General features: G+C 38.5%; 1 protein-coding gene across 2 annotated transcripts in view; it reads left to right on the forward strand.

Annotated features, from left to right (window-relative positions):
• DACH2 (dachshund family transcription factor 2) overlaps window positions 1-17,359 on the forward strand; it is a 180,806-nt gene that overhangs the window by 133,612 nt on the left and 29,835 nt on the right. For both annotated transcript variants that reach the window (XM_049107473.1, XM_049107472.1), the window contains exons 4-5: window positions 15,826-15,974; window positions 16,100-16,247. In XM_049107473.1, coding sequence (XP_048963430.1) covers window positions 15,826-15,974; window positions 16,100-16,247 — 297 coding nt within the window. The remainder of the gene's footprint in view (window positions 1-15,825; window positions 15,975-16,099; window positions 16,248-17,359) is intronic.

Genomic DNA, 17,359 nt, shown 5'->3' on the forward strand with positions numbered 1-17,359 from the left:
TGTGTCTTTAATTTCATGCAATTCTTAAAGCTGTGAAAATATATATTTAAAATATAGTTATCATTTTGAAAAGATTTTTAAAAATTGTACAGGCTAGCTTAAAAAGATATTGTGATAAGAGGGAGTGATCTGGGAGAGCTAGATTCTTGTCTCACAGAGTGGAAGAATGAAATCTCGTGGACAACAGAGAGTGAGCAAAAGATAGAGGTTTATTGAGCAGAGATACAGAGAAAGCTCTCAGAAGGGACAGGGGCCCCAGTAGGGTTATCACTGAGAGCTTTTAGTGGCAGTCTTTTATTGAGAAACTAGCCAAGGAGCCCGAGGCCTTGAGATTCTTGTGCAGTCTTGGTTTGAGCAGGGACTATTGATAACACCTCAATGACATATTTGTTTGTGGTCTGGTGAGTTTCTGTGATTACTTAGTAGCCATTAAAGGGAGATACTCCCTAACATTTTGGAGCTAGGGAGCCAGGCTTATTATTTTCTATATTTTTACTGTCTTATCTCTGTTTTCTTGGGATAGGTAGAAGCCTGACTCTGGGCCTTTTGGTGTCCTTGTGGTTTAAGGGAGCCCACAGATTTCTGGGAGCCTGACTCTGGGCCTTTCCCTTATCTTTCCCTGCCTAGCCCCATCTACCCCTAACTCATTCCTACATCAGCAGTATTAATCATGTTTAAAGGTAGCAAAATTTGACTTTTATATAATCCAATGGTTTCTCAAGCTGTGGTCCCCAAACCAGTAACATCAACTATCAATTTGGGCACCTAGAAATTCGAGTAGACAGGCCCTACCCCAGGCCTAATAAATCAGAAACTTTGGGAGTTGGGAACTTTTTAAAAAACAGGACATTCTGATACATAATACAGTTAAAGAACTCATGCTGTTAAAGTGCTAGATATTAGGATCATGTTCCATTGTACCTTCCACCAAACCTCTCTAGTCAGATATGTTAAGTCAAAACAACAACAACAACAACAGTGATTTTAAAGTTAGCACCTGAATTTCCAGGTCAGAACAATAAATTTGTCTTCCTGATTTGTGCCAGATTTAGAAGAGAGCTTTCTAGTTGATGGAAAGTCTTGCACATTTCCTGGCAGAGAAACAAAATGAGAAATCTGCTTTATAGCCTCTGCAGTCAGCCTGATCAGCCTGATGACCAAACCCCTAGTAAGGGTAAAAGCAGGGTTATATTGAAGCTCTGAGGCCATTTTAAAGATAAGTCAGCATAATAAAACATTATCACCTGAAACAGTCAGCTAATTGATGGAAATGTGTGCCCTCCCCAGAATCTTTCCTAAACACATGCTTCCTTCCCATTTTACCTCTATGCCCACTCCTGCCTCTTGTTTGTCAATTTCTAATGCAGATTGTTACATTCTTACTCTCCATTCAGTTAATGTTATCTCTGCAGCCTTATTCACAGAAGTAGCCAGGGTAGTTTTCTGGAGAAGGGACTTGCACATGGCTCTGGTACTGTTTGTTTTTTTATGTTAGAAATTTTTGTCTGTCTTGCAGTTTTCAGAGCAAATCCTGGTCTGTGTGTAAGATTGCTTTTCATTCTGGATCCTCAGCCTTTTTTTTAATTTCTAGGCTCTAGTAAATATAGATATACTTCTAAAAATCAGTCAAGTTTGCTTTATTTTTGATGCAATAATATATCATCTCAAAGATGATGGGAAAGTATGTGTGTGAGCCAACTATTTATATTTTACTATTTTTTGCTCAAAGGACTATAATATGTAGACAAGTTCAATAAATATACAGTAGGCATGTTATGACAACTATATCAACTATTTTTCAAAATTACAAACTTTCAGTTTGTCACATTATATATATAGTAATCATTGACTTTATTGAAAAGGCTGAGATTTGACCAGAAGCTCCTCACCTCCACCCTCTTTCTTCCTTTCTGACCATATACTTATATAAAAAAATTCAAATTACATATTCATTTACAATATTGTCTTTTTAAATGGAAAAAGATAATGGAATCATTTTGATGAGTAAAAATATTACCTCAAGATTTAAGATTACCATTTGGCACATCCAAAGTCAGTACATGTGCCGTAGACCCAGGATAGTTACTATTTAGATACTGAGAAAACAGCATTGGACAAATTTTTAGAAAAACAAAGTTCCCATTTTCCTAAAGAATATATTGTAGTGAGATAAAATAGATAACAAAAATAGTTAATAAGTAAGTTATATTGTATATTTTTGGTGATACATTTTCCAGGAAAAAAGAAAACATGTTAAAGGAGTGAAAATAGGAGTGCAAGTTGCAATATTAAATAGGGTGTTCAGTATAGATTTCAATAATAAGGTGGCATTTGAGCAAAGAACTGGAGTTAAGTACCCAAAATTAAATGCATAAGATCTATAAAACATACCTTGTAAAGTATTATGTTCTAAATCACAAAGTATCTTATTAAGCTTATTAAACTCTCTAGTAGAAGCTCAGTGCAGAAAGATGCCAGTATCACATGCTCCTACCCCCTCAGTTCTGACAGTCAAAAATGTCTCCAGCCATTGCCAAATGTCCTTTGGACTACAAAATTACCCCCAGTTGAGACACTGACCTTGACTTAAGAAGTCTCTTCAGACCTTTGATAACTGAAAAAGTAACATTGGCATAATTTAGGGTAAAGCCAGGCTTATACAATTACTACCTAAGAAAAGTATTTTGCCACATGTTTTATGAGGTGTTGATGGATGCTTAGGTGTTCAAATATTTTATTTTAGGCTCGTCTCCCACTCCTGGGAATTTTCAATCGCTCTTTAATTTTTCTAAGATTTTATTTATTTACTTGACAGAGAGAGCACAAGCAGAGGGAGAGAGAGAGAAGCAAGCTCCCCACAGATCAAGGAGATCATGTAGGGGTCAATCCCAGGACCCTGGGATCATGACCTGAGCGGAAGGCAGGCACCTAACCATCTGAACCATCCAGGCACCTCACCATTTAGTTTATTTAACAAACAATTATTTTGCATTTCCTTTGGGTCAGGTATTGTTGTAAAAGCTTTACAAATAGTAGCTCATTAATCTTTATAACAAACAACCTTATGAGATAGGTATTATTATCTGAACTTTACAGATGAGGAAATTGAGGCACAGAAAAATTAAGTAACTTTCTCAGGGGCTAGTAAATCACAGAACAGAGTTTCAAACCTACACAGTCAGAGTTTGGCATCTTTTGCTGTTCATCATTATGCTCTCGGCTGCCTAAACTAATATGTAACATATGCTTATATTTAGCACTAGCTTTTTAAAGGACCTGAGTTGTTTGCTTTAATATACTTTGCAAACAAAAAAGAGAACAACATGTCCAGTGATATTTGAATCAGATAAACAACATATTATTATCATCTTAAAGATTTGTTTATTAGAGAGAGAGAGTATATGCATGCATGGGGTGTAGGGGCAGAGGGAGAGGAAGAAAGAGAATCTGAAGCAGACTCCCCACTGAATGAGAAACCTGAAAGGAGGCTGGATCTCATGACCCTGATTTGATTTTTTAAAAAAGATTGATTTTATTTATTTGAGAGAGAGAGGGCACGAGAGAGCACAAACAGGGGGAGGGAGAGGGATGACACAGACTCTCCATTGAACAGGGAGCCCTATGTGATGCTCAATCCCAGGACCCTGATATCATGACCTAAGCTGAAATTGACTGAGCCACCAGGTGCCCCAAGAACAAATTATTCTTTTAGTATAATGATGACCCATGGAGTATTTTTGGACAAACATTGAACAATCATTTGCTATTTATCCGAAAATCAAATTTCACTAAGCACCTTGTAATTTATCTGCTAACCCTTGCTTTAATTAAAACTGTTTATTATTGTTTAACCCAGTTTGTTCACTATTAGTTTGAGTAAGAAACACTGTTGGCATACCTAATATCTTAGGGAAATCCATGGGACTTTAAGGATAGTGGGAACACTTCTCAGCTATAATGAATGGATTAGTTTAAGTGCTTACTCCAGACTGAAGTATTCTTCCCTTTGAGAGGCACTTAACAGCCTAAGTCACATGATTTCACACTTAATTGTCTGCTTCTATAACTCATTGACTTTTATTCAAGGTGTATCAGCTCCTGAACAGCAAGCGCTGGGTATCATACTTCTTCCAATCCTTCACTGGATATAATATTTGTTATCAGGATAATATTTTATCTGAAAGTTGACTTCTTTCTAATTCATAATTTATAAAGGGACCTATTATGTCAAATTGATCATATAAAGATCCAGAGTAAAACAGAGCCATTCTAGTTTTAGAAGTATCATATCATACTTTCTCAGGCTGGTGACCCTTCATCTGCTCACTACTAGTTTTTGGTTTTCATTTGTCAGCATAATTTCTTTTTCATTTCCCTAAAGAAATGTAACAATTTAGGGATCAAGTTTTTCTTTTCCACATTCAGGAAGGGCAACATTTGAATCATTCATTGTTAAACTCAGACGATGAACACTTTCTTATATTCATGCAAGTCACATCATTACACAGCAGTTGGTCATTTTGTTGTTATTGTTCATCTGTCTGGAAGAGGGAAGCAGGTGTCTTGCTTCTGCCAAATGTAATACTGATGGCACCAACAAAAGAAAGTCTCTTGACAGCTCTATTTAGGGGAAAGCACGCAAATCAAATAGAGAAATATAATTTATTTGTTAAAGAATAAAAGCTGATGACCTGATGGCAGGTGGCTGCATTTTTCCACTGCTGAGTGAGTCAGTGGTGTTCATTTTCTAATCCTGTATTATAATCCTCAAAGCCCAGAGGAAAGAAGAAACACTGAACTATGAAAAAGTGGGAAAATAAGCACTACGTTCATATAGAAAGTCTAGCAGTCTTGATTTTAATTCTTAGGGGAATTTCTTCATTCTGAGTAATTATCAAATGTTTATCTTTTTTCTACAAATAAAGTTCTTGTCAAGTTTAACATCTATTCATCCGGGCCCTAAGGAAGAAATTAAAATTAAGAGTTTGTTCAGCAAATAGATTTCCAAGTGCTATACAAATTATAGCAAGTTTAGCCAACAGGCTCAATAAAAGCAGTCTCCACTTTGCTTCAATGAATGAAGAGGTTGCTGATGTCCTCAACTAGATAACAGTTGTCCTATCTTTATCTTTTAGTTTATACCATTGCATCATATGTGTTGATAAAGGTTTTAATATACACATTTTGAACACCAGCCTTTTAAATCAAAATGCTCAGCCAAAACCCTTTCTCCCTGGCTTACAAAGAGTTACTCTTATTTACCTGACAATCTATGGTTCTAGTACTTGTCTATATTTAATTTCATTAACAATTAGGATTTATCAGGTCTATGGGAAACATTTGTACATAATAGTGAATGTCTTTAAATTCTGAGCAAAATGTTGATGTCATTCAGATGTGAAGACCTATTACAAGATTGAAATAGATTTCTAATGCATTTGTTATACATTTTTGTAGCGTGGAATTTAAATCAGAAAAAAAAAGACAAATGGTTTGATATTTTCACTCATTTACACCAAAACATAATACACTTCGACTAGCTTTAGGCTATTATGGACCTTAACATGCAATGTGACCTTGGTCTGAAAAAGCATGTTTGGTTATCACAGAAACTTAATCATAAGAAGTCATAAGTAGAATCCTTCTTCTTTACTGCCTTTTTCTAGGTCTAGGAAATTTATTGCTTGTGGGACAAGTAGGATATGAACAATGGGCCAAATAGAGTCCAGGGTTATCTCATCTGTGTGAAAACTGCTTCTGAAAATCGATGTGACCCCTGCTACACTGTCATCCCAATTCCCACCCTCTGTGTCCTATTTGTCTTTTGGTAGAAGCTTAGATCTGTGTGCTGTCTCTATGTGTCTCTCTTGGGCCAGATTATCAAAATGAATCATTGCCTGCATACCTCTTATATTTCTATTTATTTTCCTGGTGTTGACTAGGTCCGATGAAATATGATTCTTTGTGCATTTGATCCTCACTGTGGCAAGCAACACCTAATTCAACTGTGTCCATCTCTTTTAAAAAGAGTAATGCTATTTTGAAACTTCAATCTACTATACAGCAACATTACAAAGTATAGACCATGCGACCTGTTTTCATAGTCCATAATAATTTTCCTTTCAGCCAACTTAATAGCATTTATTTCATCTCCAAATAGGTGACTTCTAGGAATTTTAATATAGTTTTAATTTTGTTTTATGCATGATGAATGTATTGCTTTTCTTTTTGCATATCTTGTTTGTAGAAAACTCCTCAGATTCTTATTAATGAGGTTACTTGTATATAGAGTGATACAGAACAAAGGATCTATTAATTTTAAGAATTCTGCCCCAGATAGAAAATATTTATTCAGGGGAAAGATTATATTATCTTAGACTCAGCAGGATGTCAATGTTCTAACTTTGTAGCAGTTCGTTTTGTAAAAATAGATCTTCCAGACTAAATAAATTCATACTTTAAGATTTATAAACAACAGTGCAAAAGCATAAAACCTCTCCAGTTATTATCAATAAATCATTATGAAGTTATTTTTTTAAAGATTTTATTTATTTATTCATGATAGTCACACAGAGAGAGAGAGAGAGAGGCAGAGACACAGGCAGAGGGAGAAGCAGGCTCCATGCACCCGGAGCCCGATGTGGGATTCGATCCCGGGTCTCCAGGATCACGCCCCGGGCCAAAGGCAAGCGCCAAACCGCTGCGCCACCCAGGGATCCCCATTATGAAGTTATTTGATCCACTTATAAAGTGCAGAAAACAAAATACTATCTAAATACAGACTTCAAACCATAGAAATAAGACATAATATTGCTTGGTTAGGTGTTGAGAAATGTACTTTAGAAGCACTAGAGATGCTGCCTAAGACATTTTAGAATTTAGTTTCTTAATAACATATTTCAAATGTTCAAACATTGTAGTTGAAGTAGATCATAGAATTTCTAATATTGTGCTCACTCCCTCTGGAATAGTTACCTCTTCCAAAACCACCACTGGGAAGGAAGGAAGGAAGGAAGGAAGGAAGGAAGGAAGGAAGGAAGGAAGGAAGGAAGGAAGGAAGGAAGGAAGGAAAGAGTTTAGGGTTAATTTCACAACAGTGGAGTTGTACAAGACACATGCATCATGCATTTATAATCAAAATATTATTTTTTATGTTTTATGATAAAACAATTCCTGAGAATATGTTTATTATAGATTCCTGTGCTAAAAGAAAATTAATAGGTTAATTTATACATTTTATTGAATTCCTTTTTTAAAAAAACATTTTATTTATTTATTTGAGAGGGAGCAAGAGAGAGTACAAATGGGGTGGGAGGTGCAGAGGGAGAGGGAGAAGCAGACTCCCCACTGAGCAGGGAGACCTATGCAGACTGATCCTAGGACCGTGGAATCATGGCTTGAGCTAAAGGCAGATGCTTAACGACTGAGCCACCCAGGTGTCATTTTATTGAATTCTTCAAGACCAATAAACAAATGCTTTTTATAACATTTTGGATTCAAATAATATGGGGGGGAGGAGCAAGATGGCGGAAGAGTAGGGTCCCCAAATCACCTGTCTCCACCAAATTACCTAGAAAACCTTCCAATCATCCTGAAAATCTATGAATTGGGCCTGAGAATTAAAGAGAGACCAGCTGGAATGCAACAGTGAGAAGAGTTCGCGCTTCTATCAAGGTAGGAAGACGGGGAAAAAGAAGTAAAGAAACAAAGGCCTCCAAGGGGGAGGGGCCCCGCGAGGAGCCGGGCTGAGGCCGGGGCGAGTGTCCCCAGGACAGGAGAGCCCCGTCCCGGAGACGCAGGAGCTGCACCGACCTTCCCGGGCGAAAAGGGGCTCGCGGGGAGTGGGAGCAGGACCCAGGAGGGCGAGGATGCCCTCGGGCTCCCTGGGACAGTAACAGACACCTGCGCCCCGGGAGAGTGCGCCGAGCTCCCTAAGGGCTGCAGCGCGCACGGCGGGACCCGGCGGGACCCGGAGCAGCTCGGAGGGGCTCAGCCGGCGGCTCCGCGGAGGGGGCTGCGGGGCGGGAGCAGCTCGGAGGGGCTCGGGCAGAGGAAGAGGCTCGGTGCGGAGGGGGCTGCGCGATTCCAGGAGCAGCTCGGGGGGCTCGGGCGGCGGCTCCGCGGAGGGGGCTGCGCGGCCCGGGAGCGCGAATCCACCAGCGCAGGCTCCGGAGCACAGGGCGCCGGGACACAGCCCAGGATCCCGCCTCCCCCGGGACAGGCAGAGGCCGGGAGGGTCCAGGACAGCGAGGACGCTCCTGCCCCAGCTGAGCACATCAGCGGCCCGGCCCGGAGCCTCCAGGCCCTGCAGACGGAGTTCCTGCCGGAGCTGATCCAGGTTTCCAGAGCTGCCCCGCCACTGGGGCTGTTCCTCCTGCGGCCTCACGGGGTAAACACCCCCCACTGAGCCCTGCACCAGGCAGGGGGCACAGCAGCTCCCCCAACTGCTAACACCTGAAAATCAGCACAACAGGCCCCTCCCCCAGAACACCAGCTAGACTGACAACTTCCAGGGGAAGCCAAGGGACTTAAAGTACACAGAATCAGAAGATACTCCCCGGTGGTTCTTTTTTTTGTTGTTGTTTTGTTTTGCTTTTTGATTTGTTTCCTTCCCCCACCCCCCTTTTTTTTTCTCCTTTCCTTTTCTTTCTCTTTTTCTTCTTTTTTTTTCCGTTTTTTTTCTTCCCTTTTTTTTCTCTTTCTCTTTTCTTTCCTTCTTTCTCTCCTCTCTTTTTCTCTTTTTCCCAATACAACTTGCTTTTGGCCACTCTGCACTGAGCAAAATGACTAGAAGGAAAACCTCACCTCAAAAGAAAGAATCAGAAACAGTCCTCTCTCCCACAGAGTTACAAAATCTGGATTACAATTCAATGTCAGAAAGCCAATTCAGAAGCACTATTATACAGCTCCTGGTGGCTCTAGAAAAAAGTATAAAGGACTCAAGAGACTTCATGACTGCAGAATTTAGAGCTAATCAGGCAGAAATTAAAAATCAATTGAATGAGATGCAATCCAAACTAGAAGTCCTAACGACGAGGGTTAACGAGGTGGAAGAATGAGTGAGTGACATAGAAGACAAGTTGATAGCAAAGAGGGAAACTGAGGAAAAAAGAGACAAACAATTAAAAGACCATGAAGATAGATTAAGGGAAATAAACGACAGCCTGACTAGAAAAACCTACGTTTTATTGGGGTTCCCGAGGGTGCCGAAAGGGCCAGAGGGCCAGAATATGTATTTGAACAAACCCTAGCTGAAAACTTTCCTAATCTGGGAAGGGAAACAGGCATTCAGATCCAGGAAATAGAGAGATCCCCCCCTAAAATCAATAAAAACCGTTCAACACCTCGACATTTAATAGTGAAGCTTGCAAATTCCAAAGATAAAGAGAAGATCCTTAAAGCAGCAAGAGACAAGAAATCCCTGACTTTTATGGGGAGGAGTATTAAGGTAACAGCAGACCTCTCCACAGAGACATGGCAGGCCAGAAAGGGCTGGCAGGATATATTCAGGGTCCTAAATGAGAAGAACATGCAACCAAGAATACTTTATCCAGCAAGGCTCTCATTCAAAATGGAAGGAGAGATAAAGAGCTTCCAAGACAGGCAGCAACTAAAAGAATATGTGACCTCCAAACCAGCTCTGCAAGAAATTTTAAGGGGGACTCTTAAAATTCCCCTTTAAGAAGAAGTTCAGTGCAACAATCCACAAAAACAAAGACTGAATAGATACCATGATGAGACTAAACTCCTATCTCTCAATTGTAACTCTGACCGTGAACGGGCTTAATGACCCATCAAAAGGCGCAGGGTTTCAGACTGGATAAAAAAGCAGGACCCATCTATTTGCTGTCTACAAGAGACTCATTTTAGACAGAAGAACACATACAGCCTGAAAATAAAAGGTTGGAGAACCATTTACCATTCGAATGGTCCTCAAAAGAAAGCAGGGGTAGCCATCCTTATATCAGATAAACTAAAATTACCCCAAAGACTGTAGTGAGAGATGAAGAGGGACACTATATCATACTTAAAGGATCTATTCAACAAGAGGACTTAACAATCCTCAATATATATGCCCCGAATGTGGGAGCTGCCAAATATATCAATCAATTATTAACCAAAGTGAAGAAATACTTAGATAATAATACACTTATACTTGGTGACTTCAATCTAGCTCTTTCTATACTCGATAGGTCTTCTAAGCACAACATCTCCAAAGAAACGAGAGCTTTATGATACACTGGACCAGATGGATTTCACAGATATCTACAGAACTTTACATCCAAACTCAACTGAATACACATTCTTCTCAAGCGCACATGGAACTTTCTCCAGAATAGACCACATATTGGGTCACAAATCGGGTCTGAACCGATACCAAAAGATTGGGATTGTCCCCTGCATATTCTCAGACCATAATGCCTTGAAATTAGAACTAAATCACAACAAGAAGTTTGGAAGGACCTCAAACACGTGGAGGTTAAGGACCATCCTGCTAAAAGATAAAAGGGTCAACCAGGAAATTAAGGAAGAATTAAAAAGATTCATGGAAACTAATGAGAATGAAGATACAACCGTTCAAAATCTTTGGGATGCTGCAAAAGCAGTCCTAAGGGGGAAATACATCGCAATACAAGCATCCATTCAAAAACTGGAAAGAACTCAAATACAGAAGCTAACCTTACACATAAAGGAGCTAGAGAAAAAACAGCAAATAGATCCTACACCCAAGAGAAGAAGGGAGTTAATAAAGATTCGAGCAGAACTCAATGAAATCGAGACCAGAAGAACTGTGGAACAGATCAACAGAACCAGGAGTTGGTTCTTTGAAAGAATTAATAAGATAGATAAACCATTAGCCAGCCTTATTAAAAAGAAGAGAGAGAAGACTCAAATTAATAAAATCATGAATGAGAAAGGAGAGATCACTACCAACACCAAGGAAAGACCAACAATTTTAAAAACATATTATGAACAGCTATACACCAATAAATTAGGCAATCTAGAAGAAATGGACGCATTCCTGGAAAGCCACAAACTACCAAAACTGGAACAGGAAGAAATAGAAAACCTGAACAGGCCAATAACCAGGGAGGAAATTGAAGCAGTCATCAAAAACCTCCCAAGACACAAGAGTCCAGGGCCAGATGGCTTCCCAGGGGAATTTTATCAAACGTTTAAAGAAGAAACCATACCTATTCTCCTAAAGCTGTTTGGAAATATAGAAAGAGATGGAGTACTTCCAAATTCGTTCTATGAGGCCAGCATCACCTTAATTCCAAAACCAGACAAAGACCCCACCAAAAAGGAGAATTACAGACCAATATCCCTGATGAACATGGATGCAAAAATTCTCAACAAGATACTGGCCAATAGGATCCAACAGTACATTAAAAATATTATTCACCATGACCAAGTAGGATTTATCCCTGGGACACAAGGCTGGTTCAACACCCGTAAAACAATCAATGTGATTCATCATATCAGCAAGAGAAAAACCAAGAACCATATGATCCTCTCATTGGATGCAGAGAAAGCATTTGACAAAATACAGCTTCCATTCCTGATCAAAACTCTTCAGAGTGTAGGGATAGAGGGAACATTCCTTGACATCTTAAAAGCCATCTATGAAAAGCCCACAGCAAATATCATTCTCAGTGGGGAAGCACTGGGAGCCTTTCCCCTAAGATCAGGAACAAGACAGGGATGTCCATTCTCACCCCTGCTATTCAACATAGTACTGGAAGTCCTAGCCTCAGCAATCAGACAACAAAAAGACATTAAAGGCATTCAAATTGGCAAAGAAGAAGTCACACTCTCCCTCTTCGCCGATGACATGATACTCTACATAGAAAACACAGAAGTATCCACCCCAAGATTGCTAGATCTCATACAGCAATTCGGTAGCGTGGCAGGATACAAAATCAATGCCCAGAAATCAGTGGCATTTCTATACACTAACAATGAGACTGAAGAAAGAGAAATTAAGGAGTCAATCCCATTTACAATTGCACCCAAAAGCATAAGATACCTAGGAATAAACCTAACCAAAGATGTAAAGGATCTATACCCTCAAAACTATAGAACACTTCTGAAAGAAATTGAGGAAGACACAAAGAGATGGAAAAATATTCCATGCTCATGGATTGGCAGAATTAATATTGTGAAAATGTCAGTGTTACCCAGGGCAATATACACGTTTAATGCAATCCCTATCAAAATACCATGGACTTTCTTCAGAGAGTTAGAACAAATTATTTTAAGATTTGTGTGGAATCAGAAAAGACCCCGAATAGCCAGGGGAATTTTAAAAAAGAAAACCATATCTGGGGGCATCACAATGCCAGATTTCAGGTTGTACTACAAAGCTGTGGTCATCAAGACAGTGTGGTACTGGCACAAAAACAGACACATAGATCAGTGGAACAGAATAGAGAATCCAGAAGTGGACCCTGAACTTTATGGTCAACTAATATTCGATAAAGGAGGAAAGACTATCCATTGGAAGAAAGACAGTCTCTTCAATAAATGGTGCTGGGAAAATTGGACATCCACATGCAGAAGAATGAAACTAGACCACTCTCTTTCACCATACACAAAGATAAACTCAAAATGGATGAAAGATCTAAATGTGAGACAAGATTCCATCAAAATCCTAGAGAAGAACACAGGCAACACCCTTTTTGAACTCGGCCATAGTAACTTCTTGCAAGATACATCCACGAAGGCAAAAGAAACAAAAGCAAAAATGAACTATTGGGACTTCATCAAGATAAGAAGCTTTTGCACAGCAAAGGATACAGTCAACAAAACTCAAAGACAACCTACAGAATGGGAAAAGATATTTGCAAATGACATATCAGATAAAGGGCTAGTTTCCAAGATCTATAAAGAACTTATCAAACTCAACACCAAAGAAACAAACAATCCAATCATGAAATGGGCAAAAGACATGAACAGAAATCTCACAGAGGAAGACATAGACATGGCCAACATGCACATGAGAAAATGCTCTGCATCACTTGCCATCAGGGAAATACAAATCAAAACTACAATGAGATACCACCTCACACCAGTGAGAATGGGGAAAATTAACAAGGCAGGAAACAACAAATGTTGGAGAGGATGCGGAGAAAAGGGAACCCTCATACACTGTTGGTGGGAATGTGAACTGGTGCAGCCACTCTGGAAAACTGTGTGGAGGTTCCTCAAACAGTTAAAAATATACCTGCCCTACGACCCAGCAATTGCACTGTTGGGGATTTACCCCAAAGATACAAATGCAATGAAACACCGGGACACCTGCACCCCGATGTTTATAGCAGCAATGGCCACGATAGCCAAACTGTGGAAGGAGCCTCGGTGTCCAACAAAAGATGAATGGATAAAGAAGATGTGGTTTATGTATACAATGGAATATTACTCAGCTGTTAGAAATGACAAATACCCACCATTTGCTTCAACGTGGATGGAACTGGAGGGTATTATGCTGAGTGAAGTAAGTCAGTCGGAGAAGGACAAACATTATATGTTCTCATTCATTTGGGGAATATAAATAATAGTGAAAGGGAATATAAGGGAAGGGGGAAGAAATGTGTGGGAAATATCAGAAAGGGAGACAGAACGTAAAGACTGCTAACTCTGGGAAACGAACTAGGGGTGGTGGAAGGGGAGGAGGGCGGGGGGTGGGAGTGAATGGGTGACGGGCACTGGGGGTTATTCTGTATGTTAGTAAATTGAACACCAATAAAAAATAAATTAAAAAAATAATATGAAACTGTTAATTCTATAAAATAATTGCTTAGCATTTTTATCAGTATAGATTTTGGGAAATTGGAAGTTGTAAAAGAAAAGAATTTGGAAAAGGTGATCTCTATTAAAAACATTTTATTCAGAGATAATGCTGTCCCATTACAAATCTCACAGAAGTTTCCCAGAATTCTATGCCACAGCTTTCCATACAGTAAATAGGGCATGTCATTTGCTATGCAGCAAACAATGATGACTATGAAATCTGTGTGGTTCAAGACTGCATACTAGATGTATAGGCTGCTTGCAATTACAAAATTAGCTATATCTGTACAATAAATCCATATTTCTATCACCACTGGAACCAGAACCAATAGCTAGATTTTTGTGGAAATTGTTTAGGTCCAGATTCAAGCCTAGGTTTTTCTTTTCTTGGATGATTTTTGTAATATATGGGGTCACTGAAAATTTTTCTGACCAGGGATATGCATATTTTCAAACTTTGTTTGTGGCCCATTACTGAAGTAAAGAGACTGTGGTGAGTAGAGTAATTTTGTCTGAGGTACTATGATTTACCCCTCATGCACTGTAGTTGAAGGCATTTAAGAATTCCAGGGTTTGGGGACACCTGGGCAGCTCAGTTGGTGAAGCAACAACTCTTGGTTTCAGCAAGGGTCATAATCTCAGAGTCCTGAGATCGAGCCCTGCGTCAGGCTCTGTGCTAGGTTGGGTGTATGCTTGAGATTCTCTCTCTTCCTCTTCCTTTGCCCCTTTCTCCCATTCTCTCTCTTTCTCAAAAAATAGGTGAATGAAAAAAAAAGAGAGAACACCAGGGTTTGTTTGATTACCTTCCAAGATCACTTCTTTGTAGCCTTTTATACTTACCTATGTTAAAAAAGAAAAAAATCTCCAGTTTCTAATTGCAGGGAAAACTTTGCTATCTGGTTCATACATCTCACATAAAAGATTTGCAATCAGAATTCAAAGATATAGTCATGTAGTTAGGTTCCCAGTGTAAGAGAAAATTCCTTTTGTAATTAGATAGATCTGTTCAAGACAAATTTGAAACATTTTATTAAACAAAAATTCTATTGGAAGCTAAGAAAGAATCTTGTTAATGTAATGAAGATGTGAGAGAAGATAATATAAAAATAAAAGGAGAAAATACAGCTTGTGTTTATATGCCACAGGTGATATTTTTTCATAAGTAATATTCTTCAAAATAAAAGGTAACACCAGAAATAATCAAAATTCCTGTCAGCTAGTAAATAATTAAACAGAGGGCAATGTATCCATGTAATGGAATACTTTTCAGCAATATAAAGGAAGAAACCACTGAAACATGCTACCACATGGATGAACGTCAAAAACATTCTGCTAAGTAAAAGAAGCCAGACATAAAAGACCACATATTGCATCTATTTGTATAAAATATCCAGAATAGGCAGTCCTATAGAGATAGAAAGTAAATTAGCTGTTGCCAAGGGCTGGGGCTGGGGCAGGAGATTAACTGTAAGTGGGCATCAGGAGTATTTTTGTGGTGATCAAGCTGTTCTAATATACATTTGTGATGTATTTTACATCTAATTACTCACAATTATAGGAAACTACTCTGTACTACTCTCATATCCACTGAAAATCATTGAAATGTACACTTAAGATAGGTGAATTTTATTATGTATGAATTATACTTTGATAAAGATATTAAAGAATGGAGATGATAGATAGATGATAGATAGATGACAGTTTTTTAAAAAAATGCAGTGTATGCTTTACAAGAAGGTGATCTGGTTATTTAATTTATAGGTATTCATAAACATATCATAAATTTGTTTCTCCAAGTCTCATGCCTCTTTAGCAGCAAATGTTGTTTCATTTTCACTGATTATTTACTGAAACATTTATTTTAAGAAAGTAGAGGCAGCTGGGGGATAGGTATGAGTTCCAATTGAGAGTTTTCCATCATCTAGTTATAGAAATAAAATATTTATAGATGCTATTAGAGGTAAAGGAAACACAGTGAAGTTTTTGAGCTCTTAATTCGTGAATGCTCTGATATTAATTTTCTTTTTGCAGAAGAGGTACCATTTCAAATTCCAACAATGAAGTCACCCTTGGACAAGATCCAACTGACTCCTGGGCAGGCATTGCCTCCTGGATTTCCTGGACCACTCATTTTCGCTGATAGTCTGTCCTCCGTGGAGACACTGTTGACCAACATTCAGGTCAACAATATTTCTATAAACAAAATAAATGTAATACAAGACATTAGCATCTACATAAATTATTTCACATTTGAGAAACTAAAACAGATAAGATGAACTGCATGTCATTTTCTGTACTTTGACAGGGTCTGCTGAAAGTGGCTTTGGATAACGCTCACATCCAGGAGAAGCAGATTCAACAAGAAAAAAAGGAACTGCGAATGGAGCTCTATAGAGAGAGAGAAATTAGAGAAAACCTTGAAAGACAACTTGCAGTTGAGCTTCAAAGCAGAAGTAAGTTTAACAAGTTCAATTACAGAATAAACATTTTGTTGTAAATATATTCAATAATAGTAGAAATATTCTTAGGGATAGCTTGGAACTACTGAAAAAAATGACAGGCTAAGAATCAAATACTGTGTGCAATTCACAAGGTAAGATATTTATACTCTTTCTCTTTAATTATAAAAGATAATGAAATATATCTGACTTCAGGCCACTTGCAGATTTAGAAAACATGAATATTCTTAGCTTCCTCACAATTTCATAAAATATTCCTGGATGCAAATAATCTAATAATTTCTTGTAGACGAAATGCTCTTTGCCAAGAACAGTGATAGATAAATAAGATAAATAAAACTCAGTCCTTGTCTTTGAGAGATTTACATTTTAGAGGGCCAGCACAACCAACCAGTTAATTCAAGACAATGTGGCAAGAACAATGAAGCACAGTATATATGGCTATACAGAGAAGGGGTAGTTAGTTCAGTTTGGTGGGGAAGTGAATAGTTGAGGAAGGCTCCCTGTTGCTGACACTTGAACCTGAGTATTGAAGATTGGCAGGCTAAGTAAGGGCAGGAAAGTATCTGAGTGATTTGGACATTCTCAATAGAGGTATCAGTAAGCATAGGCATGAAGGCAAGAAGCTTTATACATGGGCAACTATAAACAGATTGTTATTACTCTGAATTTAATGAAGTGAATCATGGGAGATGATGTAGAAAGATGAAAGTAGAAGCTAAATTGTGAAGGAAATTTTTAACCATGTAAAATTTTAGCTTGGATTTTATCCTATAGGTAATGGGAAGTAATAAAGAAATAAGCAGGGGGATGATCTGGTCTGATATCAATTAAACCACTTTAGTGTTGGGAATAGAGAGAGGGCTTGGAGTAAGACTACAAACAAGGAATTTATGTAAAAGGAGTTTGCTCTCATCCTGGCAGTGGAGATGAGGACTGAATTTGGATAGCATAAGTAGGGATGGAGATAAAAGAGAGAGAAAGGAGAGATAATCTTCACAAATAGAATTAACTTTCAAACCATGGGTAGACATTAGGTCATGTACAGATGTGGATAAAGACACTAGTTCATATAAAAACCAGGAAAATTTTAAATCTTCACTTCA

Source organism: Canis lupus, chromosome X, assembly GCF_003254725.2.
Source record: "Canis lupus dingo isolate Sandy chromosome X, ASM325472v2, whole genome shotgun sequence".
Taxonomy (NCBI): Eukaryota; Metazoa; Chordata; class Mammalia; order Carnivora; family Canidae; genus Canis; species Canis lupus.